General features: G+C 37.1%; 2 protein-coding genes across 2 annotated transcripts; both read left to right on the forward strand.

Annotated features, from left to right (window-relative positions):
- Positions 1–3,691: 3,691 nt before the first annotated feature.
- On the forward strand, positions 3,692–6,315 carry LOC128724340 (GRIP and coiled-coil domain-containing protein 1). The gene is made up of 3 exons (XM_053818069.1): positions 3,692–3,791; positions 3,852–5,291; positions 5,382–6,315. The coding sequence occupies exons 1-3, from the start codon at positions 3,692–3,694 to the stop codon at positions 5,735–5,737; spliced, it is 1,896 nt and encodes a 631-aa protein (XP_053674044.1). The 3' UTR covers positions 5,738–6,315.
- Positions 6,316–7,878: 1,563 nt separating this feature from the next.
- Positions 7,879–14,321, forward strand: LOC128724341 (uncharacterized). Its single transcript, XM_053818070.1, is given in 6 exon segments — positions 7,879–8,081; positions 12,615–12,831; positions 12,833–12,923; positions 12,985–13,023; positions 13,160–13,729; positions 14,176–14,321. Coding segments are annotated over 6 exon segments (1,266 nt in total).
- The last annotated feature ends 4,028 nt before the right edge of the window (positions 14,322–18,349 follow it).

Here is an 18,349-nt window from a genome sequence, read left to right on the forward strand (position 1 = left end):
AAGCGATTCTTGCTCATACGTCTTGCCCACACTTGCACCGGCTCTAATTCTTCACGTTCTACGTTTGTGATGAATTTTTGGCTTTCTTAACGTGCATTCGTATTTCTGTTTGGTCATAAGTTTGATATTTAAGAATAATAGCTGTTCTAAATACTTTGCCGTCACCCCAAAAATGGATGACATGGCGTTAATGAAAATTTGCCGTCACCCACATTTGGGTGACGCGGTACGCAACGTGTTAAGGACGGCCTGGCCGTATTTAGAAATAGTATTTTTGTTTTTTATTAAAAAAACCGAAAGTATGAAAAACACATGCAAAATCGTGTATTTTTTATAAAAAATTATTTTTTTCATAACGATTCAAAAGTCTTCAAGAAATGGCATAGCTCTGGTTATAGTACAATTTATCTTTCGTTATAATATAAAAACAAAATTAATTTATTTTAATTTATATTTAATGATTTTAATTTAAAGATCTGGTTGGTGCAGGAGCTTCAAGATTTAAACCTCCTTAGTGCTGGCCAGCATGCCTTCAGATGAGGTCGAGGTACCGAATCTTACTTCTCTGAATGACCTGTTTTAACGGGCTCACACAGATTTCCACCATATTTATTCTGTTGTCGATTTATCAAAAGCTTACGACAAAACATGGAGACGAACAGTTTCAGACCTGCTTTGCAGATGAGGTTTCGGTGGCCATCTGTTTCATTTCCTCGAAAACTTTTTATCTTTAGGGTTGTCGTCGGTGGTTTCGTTTCCAAAAGATACACGTTGGAAAATGGTGTTCCACAAGGTGCCATCCTTTTCCTTATCAGCCTTGAAACCCTGTTTAGCTCCATCCCTTCGAACATCCAACCCTTAGTATATGCCGATGATATCCTTCTCATATCCTCTTCACCCTTCGAAATGACCTAGACAACCCTTTTACAACAGGGCCTTCTCAAACTTCAACAATGGTCTCGAAAAATCCAAAACCATCCACATTTGTTACCAACACTCACACCGACATGTAAAACGTCCTTCCCTTTTTAACAATCATCCCATCCCTATTGCCAAAACGGTCAAAATTCTCGGTATTACCCTCGATTCCAAACTTTCCTACCTTCCCCATTCAAACTGAGTTAAAAGAGAAGCTATTAGCCGAATAAATCTGTTTCGTTTCCTTGGATCTGGAAGAGGTAGAGCTAGCCGCACCTTTTTAAACAGAATAATTGACACATGGCAACTACCGAAAATTCTATACGACATAGAAATTGTCTCTCGTCGTACAGACAATCTAGAAAGCTGAGTTAACACCATCTATCGCTCGGTTATTAAATATGCTACCGGAGCCTTCATCACCAGCCCCACTAATTCCATTCTTTGTGAAAGTGGTCGGCTACCTCTCTACCACATTGTAACCTACAAACGAGTAGCGGCTAGTTGCCGCCTATTAAAAAAGATTACCTTGCGACACTTTAATTAAAAGAGTCAACGCTAACCTTATTGGACTCGCATTACTACAAATTCCCCGAATCACAAAACTCATCCGTCTTGGATCATGCCAATGGAACTCACCGCAACCAAATGTCAATTGGTACTTCAGAAACAGCAAAGATAAATGGAAACAAAATTCTTCTGCTATCAGCTTTTCGCTGAATTTATTGAAGCATGAAATAACAAAATTACATCACCTCATCTTTACTGACGGAGCCGCATTAAATTCAAATGCCGGTTTGTGGCGACAAAAAATTTCAAAATTGCCAAGAAACTTATAGACAGTACCTCTTCATTCTCGACTGAAACCATTGCTCAAACTAATAACAGCCTGTGGTCAGAAAAACTAAACATCACCTTCACAGATTGCGAAGGCGCCCTATCTGCGCTAGAAAATGGCTACTCAAAAGATCCTTATATACAAAAGCTGGTCACACCCGGCTCACGCACCAACATTCATTACAAAAATCATATTTTAACCGAATGCCATGTCTTGCAGGCTGAGCAAAAATTTAAAAAAGATTCTTTCTCCCGATGATCGAAACCAACCCAAACTCGTCAAATTTTTCAAAATTTTCAATCTATTGTACCAACTATAAATAGATAATAATTTCACTCGGAGAGGCGAATGAATTTGTCAAGATCAAAGTCTCTAGAAAAAATCATCAAACATAAAAAAACTTCAATAGAAAATGATTTTTTTTGAATTCCTGCAAGATTGAAAAATCAAACCGGACAAAAAGGTAAACTTCTGACTTTAATTCAAACAAAATTTCTTTGAATGTAACTGTTAAATAATAGGGTTAGCATAAGTTTGTCATAATTTTCCTAAACACGGTAAAGATTGCCTTTATGTTGATCCGAGAGAGAAATTTTTTAAAATCTTACTTGATCTATTAAAACACAAAAATTTTCCATCCCCGAATCTCCCCGTTGTTTTGTATTTTTTTTTATCTCAGAGTAAGAAATTTTGAAGACTAATAGAGATCATGTTTGCAATAGAGACAAAAGAAAGAATTTTGCAATCCGTTTAGAAAACTGATACAGATACGCTTGCCTCACTTGAAATATAAATTTGATGAATTGAAACCAAGCATATTTATGTAAAATAAAGTTTTTATATTTTGCCTGTTGGCTCATGTCATGAGGTGTTTTCTTAAATAACAAGTATTCTTTCCATGAAAAATTGTTGCATGTGTGGAGCATAGACTTGCGATATGAATAGTTTAGTTAATTTGAAAAACGGATGTTTAGCAAAAGAAGAAAATCTAATGTTTTGAATATAGCTTTTTTCTGTGGGATCTGTGTTTTTAATGCCTGTTAGGGTGGGTGCTAACGACACGGAACCGTTCTGGGAACGGTGCCTCGTTCCATACAAATTGTATGAGCGGTGTCCGGTTCCATCGGTAGCGACAAAATTACGGGTACCGTATCACAGAACGATGTGTGTATGTAGCAGTGCATGTTTTCGATCGAGTGATGCTGTAAGTTTATTAAACCTTCGCATGCGTAATGCACCGCAAGGCGTATGAAAAAATACTCTTACAAATTCGTGCTAGAACATGTTGAAGTTCCTTTGCAGAATAGAATATTAGGCTTCCTATTCTACAAAAAACAAGACTATAAGTTGTTTCCACTTTCTTGGTGAACTTTTAAATGTTTCAACGGATAGGTGGAGAGGTATCTTTTTTTCTTACATTTTTCTTCGGGACATGAAAACAAAACCATTCATATGTTTTTTGGCGTACGCTATCGCTTTCAGTAGAGAAAACGAAGTAGAGTTGCAAAGAGTAAACGAATTTTAACAAAAAGTAGTATCTGTTGCTCTGTGTTTTTTTTATTCTGAAAAAAGCAAACTTATTAGCCCCTGAAAAGATATAATTGCTCGATTGAAAGAATAAATGGTGTGGTTTTCATATGTATTTTTCAAAAAGTTTTGTATTGGCCTAAAAGTTGGGTTTTTCTATGAGTCGAAGAAAGCCATGGAGAATATAACTGCAAATACGAGGCCGTTCAGAAAAACGCTTAATAAACGCATGGATGGAATGTCATAGAGCCTGCTGAATTAGGCATTTGACATAAGCTTTCAATTCTAATTAATGGCTCCCTGTTATTTGTTGTTTCCTAACTAAAAAAAGTTAACACTAATTCGCTGACGTCGCTCTTAGTAATTGTACTGTAATTTTTACGTACGTTTTGTCTTGTTTTCAGTATAATGGAGAAAAAAAAATCTGAATCGGTCAAATTGAAAGAGTATGAATCTATCATCAGTTCACAAAAAGAACACATTAGTCGATATGAAAATCGTCTGAAAGGTAAATATATAGGTAAAAACATCTTGTGAATGCACAGCGCCTTATGTTGTTCTTTTAAAGATATTATCGTCGCGTACAAGGGATTGGCAAAAGAAAAAGCGGCTCTTGAACAATCTCTGCAAGCATTAGGTACTGGAATTAAGAATGCAAGTGCATCAAATGTGCAACCTCTCAAAGAATCAAGTACAGAACACGCAGCAACGGCATCTGAAGAGCAAGTGCAAAAGCTCTTGAATAATATTGCCACGATCACAGCGGAAAGAAACCGTATTGAAGAGATATCGAAGCAGGAACGTAACAAACTTCGGCAAGAATTGTACGAAAAAAATGCATCGATTGAGAAGCTGATGGATCGCCTCAAATCATTTGAAAATTGCGCTAAGTATAGTAATAACGCAAACGATAGTACTAATGCTGTCGAAACAATGTGTCATGAAACACAAAATAAAGATCAATCATTGACTATACGGGAATTGAAAAAACAATTGGATGATGAGCAAAATGTGGAAGAGCATTTGGAGCAACAATTTGAAAATTCTAAAACACAGCTGCCAAACGTGCCAAAACGTGCTTTAGTTTCTAAAAGAAGTAACAAAGTAATCAACCCTTCTTTGTCAGAAGCTAGTTTCGTAGCTATTATTAATTTAGAAGAGTCTCTAAAGGACATGCAGAAAGAGATGATCAATCTAAAAAAACAGCACGCAATAGCAGTTTTGGAAGAAAAACATCGTGTACGCTTAGCAGAAGAAAACACAAAGCGCTTGAGAGAGATCCACGAAGAACGTGTTGCAAACTTTGAATGTCGTATCCGAGAACTAAGCGAAGTCATAGGACAGTATGATCGTTTGAGAGAACAAGATAAGAAGAACATTGTGAGTCTAAAACAAATGATTGCGCGCATGGAATCAACATACTCAGTAGAACATACTGATTTAACAAACGATAATCTGGACCGAGAGTCGATAGAAGATGGATATGGTACGCAGGAACGACGAATCGAAAAGCGTGTCAATGATGGCTCCGACACGGTTATTGAACAGCGTGTGCTTGGTTTTCCGCAAGAAGAAATTGATTATGAGCATGAAGATATGCATAGTGAGCTTGAAAAGTATATAAAACGATATGAACTTAGCCTGAATGAAAATCAAAAACTTCAGAAAGATCTTCTTTTGAATCAAGAGTATATAGCAGGATTGAAAAAAAAAATCGACATTCTTAAGCAATCGTCCGCAGAGATAGAATCAGATTTGCTACAGAGGCTTTCGGTCCAGCAGGCATCATTTAAAAATGAAACTGCCAAGCACTCCGAGGTGTTGAATTCATTGCAAGCAACATTTGAAAGTGAGATAGGTCATTTACAGGACGCGCTTCAAAAACAACGAGAACGTTCCCTTACTGTGATGGATGAAAAGGACGAGGAAATAAAAACTCTACGAACGTCACTCGAAATACTTTCCTTATCGGCGGAGACATTACGCCAACCAGATCTTATTAGCGGAAGTACAAGTAACGTACACAAGGATCGTCAACGCTGCAATACTAATTATGATATTTCTTCCACAATGATAACGTCTGTTACTTCGCTTGCAGAAGAAAAGCAACATTTGTTGCATTATGCACAAGAAATTGCACGAAAAAACGTCGAAATTAGCGCTCTTCGCACTTCAAAAAATGTTTCGGAAGCTTCACTTCGCAAAGCTTTGCAAGACAAAGTAATGAGTGAAGAAAATTATAAGGAAACGTTATCACAAATGGAAAAGGAAGTTGATCGCTTGCGCAGAAATCATCAATTAGAAGGCTCAAATTTGGAATATTTAAAAAATGTTGTTTTAAGTTTTTTGCTTTCACGGGATACTGAAAGTAAAAAACATATGACGAACGCTATTGCTGCAGTTTTGAAGTTTGATGCAGATGAAATTAATGCAGTGAATAATGTTAAATATTAAATTAATTGCTATAAAATTATCGAAACTGGTTCAGACATCAAAAATTGATGTAATATTTTACACGTTGGTAGTTAGGTGCTTGTATAGTTACCGGTAGGCTTGGCTGTTTTCATCAGCAATTGTAATGGCTATCATATCGGATAGGCTGCTGTCAGCACTGGAACCGTAGAAATAAATTCGAATCATGTGATGATTATATTATTTAAAATGGTTATAATTTTTCTTTCATCCGGACAAGGACAAGTACTATAGTAATAGATTATTAAAAGTAACACTGTGTTTATTTTTTTTTCTTTTAAAACTGAAGCAATATATCATACATTCATCCAAACACCAAGTAATAAAAGGCATCAGAGATAAAAATTGTGTTTTAGCTCCCGTCCGACAGTGTTGGTTGAATTCTGAGCAAATTTACCCCCAATGATATCCAATGCAATATTTTAACAGTTTTTAACAGCACTATTCGATATATCTGTTTTAAAATTGAGCTAACTACAGGTTGGTTTTTTCATTCACGCAAAATGGCAGTTCAAGACGAAAATTGTTTGCTTTAATTTTATTTGAATCATAATATTATTTTGATATTCTATGACTTTCCGACGGATCGATCATTCGTTATATATTATAATCGCATAAGATAATAATTTAGTATGATTTAGATATTTTCTTTATTTTGTAGAAGGGTAAATAAAGGTTGGACGTGATAGTAACAAGTTTGAGGTAAGGTTATATTCTGTTCTTTCAAGACAAGTAAAATTTATTGTTATTGATATTTTTTTAAGAACGGCCTGGCCGTATTTAGACAATTAAAACTTAAAAATTAAAACAAAAAGGATCAACAGTTTATTGATTTTATTTGCATCCAGGTAAAACGATTATTCAACTTGTACAAATACAATTTCGAATGAGTCAATTATAATTCTCGTTTGTTTTTAGACGAACAATAATTTTATGATTGTAGTTGTGTAATAGAGCTAAGGCTTCATGAATAGAGAAGATTAATAAATGAAATGAAATTTTTAAGCCAGACGACTCCATTAAGTAACATAATCAAGGTGTTTAAAACAGTAAATTGCTTTGTAAACAGTAAAGCTTTGCTGGCTGGCTGAACTGGTCGGTGAATTCTAAATGTTCGTATCATAATCGAGATGATGTATCGGACCATTCTAGTTGATTTGTATTTAATTGTGTAAATGACAAAGCGATATTGCGATTCTAATCATTCCTTTTTGGCGGACGCATGCACTGTAGAACTCTATCTCAGTTTGGGCCTACCACGACTCCTCTGTCCATTTGGATAGCCTAAACGGAGTCTATCTTGCTGCACGACAGTAAGGCTATCGTACAATTCTTAGAGCTCTTTATTGTATTGAATCCCTCATTGTCCTACCACATTTCAAACGACGACTTCAAAAATACGTTCACCTATCTTTTTTTTATAACTTAGCTTTATTGTAAAGCTTACCACCGCACATACCGTTCCCGCGAGGGCTTGGGTATGTTTGGCTATAAATAGCGTGCATTTTGCATCGATATACATCTTTTTTTTCTCCTTTAATGCGAAAACGCGTCGTATAATCTAGGCGGACCTACCATCTCGCCATCTTCTTTCGCTCATCATTTCGTCTCTTCTTCTTGCTGGTGGTTTCCACGCTGGCCGCCGCCTCTTCGTCCGGTGTCATTGGAAGAGGATCCTCTTCTTCGTGTAGCGGGGGTAAGGCGGCAGTCTCCAAATGGCGTCGCCATCACTGTTCCACTCGCCTTGCCTGCTTCCATGTAATACGCCTTAAGCGGCGCTCATCAGTGTGGTCCGCTGGCTGCTGGATGTCGTCGACGTCCTGGTTCTGGCGAGAGGTCGGTGTCGTGGGTTGGGGCCAGCTGGTCATCTTTTCGGGGTGTCGCGCGCGTCGGCGAGCGTTGTGACGGTCCATCGCCTCCCTCCGTCGCTGCTGTTCTGCCTGTTCGCTCTCCTCTGCGTACGTTATGGAAGAGGTGGCCCGGTCCTCTACCCATCTGCTCTAGAGGACCACCGTAATACGACGGATTCCTTCACAGATGGTCGTCCACTGGTCTGCTCCTGGAGTTGGTCTGCTGCTGTTTCCTGGAGTTATCAGGAAGCCATCTCCCCGGTGGAGAAAACGATGCCGGATAGCTTCGTACCGGGGGCACGCGAATATAGCATGCTCAGCGTCCTCGACCGTTTCGCTGCAGTAAGTGCAGTGCGGGGACAACGCAAACCCTCGCACTTGGAGATACTCTCTGAAGAATCCGTATTCTCCGAGCACCTGCGACAAGTGGAAGTTTACGTCTCCGTGCTTTCGACTGACCCATGTACCGATGCCCGGTAACACACGGTGTGCCCACCGGGTGTATCTGCTGGCAGCGGGATGTTTCAGCGTCCCATTGATCCTGCCACTGCGTGATATTAATCTCAGTCGCCTGCTCAATCCGTTTGTAAGCTTCTGCTACATAGGAGAACCTCAAACCAATAATGTCTATGTCATCAGCGTATGCCAGGATCTGCATTGATTTGTAGAAGATGGGCCCCGAGGTTTCCACTTCTGAGACTCGGATGGCCCTCTTTAGCACCAGATGGAAAAGGAGCCGGGCAAGCACTTTGTTCAAGACGGGTTCACCTGGCACAGACCCTTGGTGGTAGCTAAGCGCCTTGAGAGTTTTCCATCCAGCATCACCTGATATGTGTCAATGGATTTTAATGTTCAATGGATACACACGACTGTTTATAACCGTATCGATGTATCTTCTGAACAGACACGATTTTATTAGTGTTGTGTTCTTCAAACCTTATCTTTATTAACACAATTATAAAATTGCATGACATTTATAACACGACACTTTATAACGAGAATCAGGAAATGTCCGTTGCCTTCGATGGCCTATCTAAGAGAGAGTAACTAGTACTGGCGAGCTCTACTCAACGATCTCTCCCTATCGACCTATCGGCCAACCAGACGTGTCGCACTCCAGCCGACACATGCTCAATCTGGCTGCGTCCGTTGAATAGGATGTCGGCTGCGTGCTCTTCACAATTAGATCGCGCGTCCCAACAGCGTAACGAGTGTATATTTTAACCACGTGGTAGTTACGCCGAATACCTTTTGTGTTTTCTTTTCTTTTGATTTTTTACTAACGTGGATCTATCCTGCTCTGTAAATATATGAAATTGAATAATTTATAATATTGAACACAGACTTACTTACCTGATAGTGGCGATTATGGTTTACAACGACGCTGTTATCACGAATGTTTCGTTAACTTAAAACAGTCACGTTCTTTGCTTTCAGTTGTCGTTTGGCTTAGAGTTTCTTTTAAGTAATCTTATAATATGTCTGATTTAGAATCCTTTCAAATTAATCATACTATCATAACACGGCGCAGCTTAGAAAGCGGTGCAAAAAAAGGCCAAAGAAATTTTCGGTTCCTTCCCTCGTCGTTCCTAGTGTTTGGATTGCATCATAGTCAGCAGGCAATAGTCCCCAAAACAACAACATAAACAGTATCGTCACCGGTTTCTGTTCGTCAGTCATCATCTGTCATCCCGAACCAGAACACGCCGCCGAAAACCGAAGCTCTGATAGAGGAAAGTACCGCTACGGTGTGCAGAAAAACTTCTTTTCTCGAGGCGCATATAGATGAAATTGCACGAACAGTTTGCGGCCCCCATGCGCAATTATCGCTATTATTCAATTTTAGAAAAGTGAATTCCTTAACGGACCTTTAAGCGCTGGATGACAAAATAATTATTTTGGGATTCGCAATACAAGGGTGATTTAATCACTTGTATTAATTAACGTAAAAGTTTCTTTTGCAAATTCTACTGGAGCGATAGACGAAGTGCACAAAACTAAATACCTCATAAATGGTACAAAGGCGTTATATTTATATTAAGGAATGAATTAATAAATGAACAATAATGAACTCAAACAGGAACAAGAATAAACAGTAGCAACTGAGCACTTGCATAAAACGGTTAGTAAAAGGGATCATCCGAACATGGGTTTTCACAAAATCCACACAATTTACAAGTTTATTTGGTATTTGTGAAAAATTTCTAATATCATCATCAGGGCGCTGTTAGGTTCATAAATTAAAAATTGGCACTAATTATACGTGTCTGTGCTACTACTGTTGATGCTTATTTTTTAGGGTATGAATGAGAGGGAATAAATGTGTATATTTTTTGTTGCAATAATTTTACATTTTATATAAGACACACATACTTGTCATAAAGAGGACGAATTATCGTTCTCGTCAGTTTCGTAAAGAGTGACAAAGTGACCTCTCAAGTGGAACGGACAACTGACACTACACCGCGTGCTTTGATAGTAAAAAAAAAACAACCAACAAAACAAATAATTTTCCATAGACAGAACATTATAGAGCAAAACACATAACAAAAAAGACAGAAGTACTCATCAAACGGAAGGACGATGGGAATCGAGGATCCTGGTGGAGGGCTGGTCTATGGCTCGTACTACGAGCCGCTGGGCCACAACCCAACAAGGCAGAAAAAAAGAAGGTTAAAGGGAGAAAGAATCCCCATGAATAGATTCTTCGCTAAGGAAAAAACGTTTACGGTTATTGAAAGCAGTAAAACCGAAACACCCATCAAAATGGCGAATTCATTCGCGGTTCAAAAGGCCATTGTTCTAGCTGTAAACGAACAACCTTTAAAAGCGTCTCTATTAAAGGATGGCAGACTGCTTATTTTACTTTGTAACAAAAAACAGACCAATAAATTAAAAAAAATCGACCTTAAGAGTATTAATGGTATGGAAGTCAAGGTATACAAACACAAAATTCCTCAAAAGGAGTAATCAGATGTGACGACGCCATTCCTTTTACCGCCAAGGAAGATATGATCGCCGGACTGAAGAACGAACACGTGACAGACGTCGAGATTATAAAAAGAAGGGAGAAAGACGGCAATTGGGTAAACACCCGGACTGCGATACTCACATGCGACACTATAAACACGTCTCACAAGGTGAATTTTGGGTTTTACTATGATCTCAAGGTAGAGCTATACGTGCCCAAGCCTTTGAGATGTATGAACTGTCTTAAACTGGGGCATACCAAGAAACACTGTAGAGATACTAAAAAATGTGCCAACTGCGCTAATGAATTCCACGAATGTTGCCAAGCTGACCCTTTATGGCTGGAAGGTGGAGAGGCTCACAGCACACTCGACAGAAACTGTCCTGTATTTTTAGATGAGTTCCCAGTGAGACAAATTCAGCTTGATAGGAGATTTAGCGGCGATTCTCCACCAAAATGTGGAAATTTTAATTACCAAGGTGGAAATTTAGCGACTTGGAACTCTTAAGCAGCCGGGCGCTGCTTAGTAGCAACCGGCAGCTCTTAAGCAGCTACGAGCTGCTTAGGAGTATCCATTTGGCGACCTGAAGCGCTGAGTTATATTGAACACCAACAGAATGTGTGACTTTCAGTCAATATTGTCAAAACGAATATACCGTAGGCTTGAGGAGAAAATTTTTAATTAAAGAGTGAAAAAAAGAGATTTTGTTTTGTTACAAAAAACATAAATTAATTAACTAATTTGGGATGACGAAAAAAACACTAGTTCAGGTTCCAGCAGCAGTGATGTGAACGAAGTGTTTTGCAATTCGATTTGCGTAAATATTTCGATCACAGATTGTTTGCGTTACTGGACACTTACAACAAATTAATCTCGCAATGGCGTGAGAAAATTTTTAGCTATATCGAAAGAAAATACCAATTGTATTTTTCCGAAAATTATCAAAATCTTATTAAAAGATCCGCAATCTCGACGTTTATCTATGCCTGAAATTAATGGAGAACAATATTGGTACCAAGCGCTAGCGTGCGGCACAAACACACGAAAGTACCGAGTTCGAATCTCGACTGATCGTTCCCAGAAATAAAACTTTTTTTTTTATTAAAAGTTTTTTTTTATTTTACTAACAAAAATAAAAAAATTCCATAACTTATATTCATGGAGAATCTATACATACTCATAAAAAATGAAGAAATAACAGCGCACAAGGCAATGAGGCAGAATAAACGAAAACCAGAACTGTGTGCCTCTCTTTCAATATTGCCAAATAGAGTACATCTAATGTGGAGGAGAGGAATTTCAATTAAAGAGAAAAAAAATAGAAACTCATTTATTAAAAAACGACTCTAATTTAAAATCAGTAAGTTGAGCGCAGTTTAGTTACAGTGTTGTGTAGACACAGTAGTGAGAGCAGACGATATTCAACTATTGATATGTATTCGAAAAAAATAAGGAAAACTGGACTTTTGTACCGCAAGAAGGCCAAGTTTGCCTCGTTTATTGAAAGCCTTACTAAAGAAAATGTAGCTTCAGCATCAATAGATAAATGTTTGTTGTTATTGTGACATTCATTTTTATCATATCAAATGCTACAAAATTCACCAGAATGTATGTTTTAAACAGAACCTGGTTCTAATTTGCATGAACCCATTTGGGATGACGAAAACAACACCAGTTCAAATTCCAGCAGCAGTGATGAGAACGAAGTGTTTTGCAATTCAAGCGAGGATGAGGACCAGGCATTTTATGAACCCAGTTTCGAAAATATGTCGATCACAGATTGTTTTCGGTACTGGGCACTTACAACAAATCAAACTCATCAAAATCAAACAAATCAAATCAATCAAACTGTATTTTACCCAAAAGTACCAAAACCTTACTTAAAACTCCGCGATCTCGGCCTTCATCTATAACTGAAATTAATGGTGGACAATATTGGTACGATGGAATAGGCAAAAACATCAGTAATTATTTCAGGTAACGCATTAGTTGAAATAATCGTAAAACAAATCATACATATTGTATTATTATTTTCAGACACACTTATCCGCCATATAAATGTTTATCTTTGAATATATGTATGGATGGTTTATCATTATATAAAAGTAGCTCTGTACAATTTTGGCCAATTATGGCCAATATTCATGAAATGCCAGAGGTACCTCCAATGACCGTGGCAATATTTTGTGGCATGTCAAAACCAGGTGATCTGGAATCTTATCTTCGTCCTCTTATTGAAGAATTGAATATTTTAAAAGCAATACGGAATAATCATAAAGTCTCGCACATTTTCGGTAAACCTACGAGCTATAATAGCAGACTCCCCTGCTAGATCATTTATAAAAGGTAAATTTTCTTATATTTTGATGATCGAAAAAAATGTAATGATATTTCCGATTGTTTTCAGGCGTTGCAAACTTTAATGCCAAAAATGGATACTTAAAATGTAACTGCGAAGGAGAGTACAACTATGATTCTCGAACTGTAGTTTTCAAAGACATTTCAGCTTTTTAAAAGAACCGATGAAGATTTCCGTAAAAGCTCTTATGGCAAACATCACAAATTAGTCTCGCCACTTTTAGATTTACAAAATTTCAATATGATCGATGGTGTAGTCACATCTGATCCATTGCATCTAATCGATTTAGGAGTTACGCGGAAGCTACTCTTAGGATGGAGAAATGGTTCATTAGGCATAGCAACAAAATTATCTGCTAAACAAACAAAAGAAATTTCAGAATCACTTTGTAAAATTCAGCTACCATCTGAAATTCATAGAGCGTTGAGGCCAATAGAGCATCTGCGCCATTGGAAAGGAAGGGAGCTGAGCAATTTTCTACTTTACCCAAGCTTAGTCGTTTTAAAAGATGTATTGTGTGAGGGCGCCTACAATCATTTTTTGTTATATTTTTCTGCAGTAACTATGTTTTCCTCAGAAAAATATCGGCAAAATTGGCATGTAGCTGCAAAAATGCTTGAAGATTTTGTTGATGAATTTGGAATGATATACGATGAAAAATATCTTACAAGTAATGTTCATAATTTGCTTCATGTTTATGACGATGTTGAAAATTATGGTGTTCTTGGGACAATTTCGTCATATCCATTTGAGAATCATCTTCAATTCTTGAAGAAAATAGTACGTGGTGCAAGTAGACAATTGGAGCAGGCCATCCCAGTGAGACAAATAAGGTTCATTTTGCCGTTAAGCAGCGCTTAAGTCGATGCCCCTTAAGAGTATATTTTCAGTCGTTATGCGGCGCTGCTTAGTGGCAACTTGGAGCTAAATGTAGCATCGCAGCTGCTTAGCGGCAACCGGCAGCTCTTAAGCAGCGATGATTAGCATCTGTTAATTTGCTAGTATAGAGCGCTGCTTAAGCGCTGCCAGGTCGCTAAAAGTAGCATGCATACAAAAAAAACTTGTATTTTTCTCCTCTCTCGCAGTTTGATTCTCTTCTCACGATTTTGTGATACTCGCTGAAATCTACTCTCTATATTTTGACCTCCTCTCTCCATCTATATTGAAGATAATATACTAGCATTGTAATTCTGCTCTGGTAATTCTCTCCCAACCATGATTCGAACTCTCATTTCATAGTTTGGAACTGCTTCGTGTTAGTACATAGGCCTAAAATTCAGATTGAGACTTGTGTCGTAAATACGCAATTAGAGAAGCAAGGCAAATGTAAATACAGCTTCTGTATTGTACAGGTAAAAGATGTGATTGACCGGTATTGTCTCTGATAACATTGTAGTTGAATATTAGTAGTTGTGTAGTATCATCTTCCAATATCGTAGGAGATTTAGCTTGCTTTGCTTATCCAAGGCCAGTCAGTGTTCAAATATTGAAGAAAGCAAACAGAAAAAAATAAAATGCCTTTCGCGATAGTTCAAACCATCAACGCCAATGGGCTAAAAGAAATTTTAGCAGTTCCTTCAGGTTGGCTGTTGGATGGTGATAAAGAAAATACTACGCTCTTTTGGCCGAAGGTTAAAAAACCAAAAGCTTTAGATGCATTGTTGCAAAATGGTGAAAGTGTGGCTTCCACGTCGTGGAATAGAATTATTGTTAACGTTAAACGGCAAAACATTTCTTCTTCAATATTGGCGAACAATATTGTCCAAGAAATGAGTGGAGAATCGTCTTCTCAGGCCGAAAAACCATCTTCGAAGGCATCTTCGAAATCATCCAAAAGAAAAGCATTGGATTATGAACACATGCTTTCAAAGGATGGTAAGTACATGATTTATATTTAATTTGGAACGTTTTTTGAAGGTTTTTATTTATGTTTAGGTGATGAAGTTTCTGCAGTGGAAGTCCACTCTATTGCAACAGAGCCAACGAGGTTGATGGAGATGGACATTCAACCTGCTCTACCAACCGAAGGTATAAAATATAAGAATACTAGGGGATAGTATGAACTAAATTGAAGACGATGACCAATATTTTTATGTTGCTTTTTGTTTCAGATGTAAATACAGCATGCTCTTCACTAGAAAATGTTCCAATTTCTGTGCTGGAGTGCACTCATTGCAAAATTTTACGTAAAGAATTTACGGAGTATAAAGAACGGATGGAACTCAAGCAGCAGGAAGATAGCAAAAAACTGGACGTGATCCATGCTAGCTTAGATATAATTTTAAATCGACTTGGACCGCAAAGAAAAAAAATCAAACTAGTAGAGTCAAATGATAATTTCAATTTTTCTATTTTAAATAATGAACAGGAAGTGGAAAGCTTCAATGAAAATTTAGGTAATAAAGAATTTATGACAGATTTGCTGTCGTACTTAGAAAATAATTTAGGCGAAACGAATAGCGAAAGCCGCATGACGGAAGCAATAGATATAATATTTACAAAACAGTTATTTGCGCGCATGAGTTGGACGGAAGTTGGTAAAGCAGGGCCCAAACTTCCATTGATTAGAATGACAAATATTACAAAACTTTTTCAAATTATAGGAACTACAGATGATACAAATGTAACTATCAAAAATATTGCTTTATTTTTTATGAAAAAGTTAAAAATGCGCATAAACGACTTAATATAAGGGGAGTTAGGAAAAGCACTACCCACTCAGTTTCTTCACCTAAAATTTACAATCTAAGTTACTTGTAAAATAGAATCTACTACTTATTTGTAAAGAAAATACAAAAAATATTAGCCTATTTTTGCTGTTTTTTTTATTGATGCTATATAATCGTGTATAATCGTGTACTTAAATTTTGAATATTTATTGCTTTAACAATGTGTGAATTCAAGGAATAACTACAAATTCTCCATCAACTGGAGTAGGTATTGCAACTAGCTTACATTTTACATTTTCGCATTGGTATGTTGAATTATGCCTCGAAAGATTCGATAAATTAATTTTATATACACACAATACTGACGATGCAAACGGATATGTGAACCAATCTTCTTTGATATTTATCATTTTACCGTAAATTACATGAATAGAAGTGGTTTCCTCAGCAGTGAAATATTGCACAACATTTTTATCCTTACATAGAAACCACCCATCTCGAATACCATTTCTTAAAAAAAAAGAGTTATTTAAATATAATGTTATGCCATTGTGTTGTTTTTTCAGAAATGGTTCCAAGGTAGTTTTGTGTTTCCACCGTATATTAACTTGTTGGAGCTCTATCAAACGTTTTATCCCAGTGAGACAAATTCAGCTTGCTAGGAGATTTAGCGGCGATTCGCCACCAAAATGCCACTTCAAGGTGGAAATTTAGCGACTTGGAACTCTTAAGCAGCCACGAGTTCTACTTAGTAGCAACCAGCAGCTCTTAAGCAGCCGCGCGCTGCTTAGTAGCAACCGGCAGCTCTTAAGCAGCCACGAGTTCTACTTAGGAGCAACCGGCAGCTCTTAAGCAGCCACGAGCTGCTTAGGAGTATCCATTTGGCGACCTGAAGCGCTGAGTTATATTGAACACCAACAGAATGTGCGACTTTCAGTCAATATTGCCAAAACGAATATACCGTATCTTGTGTAGACAATTTTTAATTAAAGAGTGAAAAAAAGAGATTTTGTTTTGTTACAAAAAACATAAATTAATTAACCAATTTGGGATGACGAAAAAAACACTAGTTCAGGTTCCAGCAGCAGTGATGTGAACGAAGTGTTTTGCAATTCGATTTGCGTAAATATTTCGATCACAGATTGTTTGCGTTACTGGACACTTACAACAAATTAATCTCGCAATTGCGTGAGAAAATTTTTAGCTATATCGAAAGAAAATACCAATTGTATTTTTCCGAAAATTATCAAAATCTTATTAAAAGATCCGCAATCTCGACGTTTATCTATGCCTGAAATTAATGGAGAACAATATTGGTACCAAGCGCTAGCGTGCGGCACAAACACACGAAAGTACCGAGTTCGAATCTCGACTGACCGTTCCCAGAAATAAAACTTTTTTTTTTATTAAAAGTTTTTTTTTATTTTACTAACAAAAATAAAAAAATTCCATAACTTATATTCATGGAGAATCTATACATACTCATAAAAAATGAAGAAATAACAGCGCACAAGGCAATGAGGCAGAATAAACGAAAACCAGAACTGTGTGCCTCTCTTTCAATATTGCCAAATAGAGTACATCTAATGTGGAGGAGAGGAATTTCAATTAAAGAGAAAAAAAATAGAAACTCATTTATTAAAAAACGACTCTAATTTAAAATCAGTAAGTTGAGCGCAGTTTAGTTACAGTGTTGTGTAGACACAGTAGTGAGAGCAGACGATATTCAACTATTGATATGTATTCGAAAAAAATAAGGAAAACTGGACTTTTGTACCGCAAGAAGGCCAAGTTTGCCTCGTTTATTGAAAGCCTTACTAAAGAAAATGTAGCTTCAGCATCAATAGATAAATGTTTGTTGTTATTGTGACATTCATTTTTATCATATCAAATGCTACAAAATTCACCAGAATGTATGTTTTAAACAGAACCTGGTTCTAATTTGCATGAACCCATTTGGGATGACGAAAACAACACCAGTTCAAATTCCAGCAGCAGTGATGAGAACGAAGTGTTTTGCAATTCAAGCGAGGATGAGGACCAGGCATTTTATGAACCCAGTTTCGAAAATATGTCGATCACAGATTGTTTTCGGTACTGGGCACTTACAACAAATCAAACTCATCAAAATCAAACAAATCAAATCAATCAAACTGTATTTTACCCAAAAGTACCAAAACCTTACTTAAAACTCCGCGATCTCGGCCTTCATCTATAACTGAAATTAATGGTGGACAATATTGGTACGATGGAATAGGCAAAAACATCAGTAATTATTTCAGGTAACGCATTAGTTGAAATAATCGTAAAACAAATCATACATATTGTATTATTATTTTCAGACACACTTATCCGCCATATAAATGTTTATCTTTGAATATATGTATGGATGGTTTATCATTATATAAAAGTAGCTCTGTACAATTTTGGCCAATTATGGCCAATATTCATGAAATGCCAGAGGTACCTCCAATGACCGTGGCAATATTTTGTGGCATGTCAAAACCAGGTGATCTGGAATCTTATCTTCGTCCTCTTATTGAAGAATTGAATATTTTAAAAGCAATACGGAATAATCATAAAGTCTCGCACATTTTCGGTAAACCTACGAGCTATAATAGCAGACTCCCCTGCTAGATCATTTATAAAAGGTAAATTTTCTTATATTTTGATGATCGAAAAAAATGTAATGATATTTCCGATTGTTTTCAGGCGTTGCAAACTTTAATGCCAAAAATGGATAC

Source organism: Anopheles nili, chromosome 3 (genome assembly GCF_943737925.1).
Source record: "Anopheles nili chromosome 3, idAnoNiliSN_F5_01, whole genome shotgun sequence".
Taxonomy (NCBI): Eukaryota; Metazoa; Arthropoda; class Insecta; order Diptera; family Culicidae; genus Anopheles; species Anopheles nili.

Bases quoted from the DNA above. Each gene is read 5' to 3' on its own strand.
- LOC128724340 (XM_053818069.1), top strand. From the start codon at position 3,692: ATGGAGAAAAAAAAATCTGAATCGGTCAAATTGAAAGAGTATGAATCT. The intron at 3,792-3,851 runs GTAAATATATAG...GTTCTTTTAAAG, and splicing joins ATATGAAAATCGTCTGAAAG to ATATTATCGTCGCGTACAAG. The intron at 5,292-5,381 runs GTACAAGTAACG...CTTCGCTTGCAG, and splicing joins ACCAGATCTTATTAGCGGAA to AAGAAAAGCAACATTTGTTG.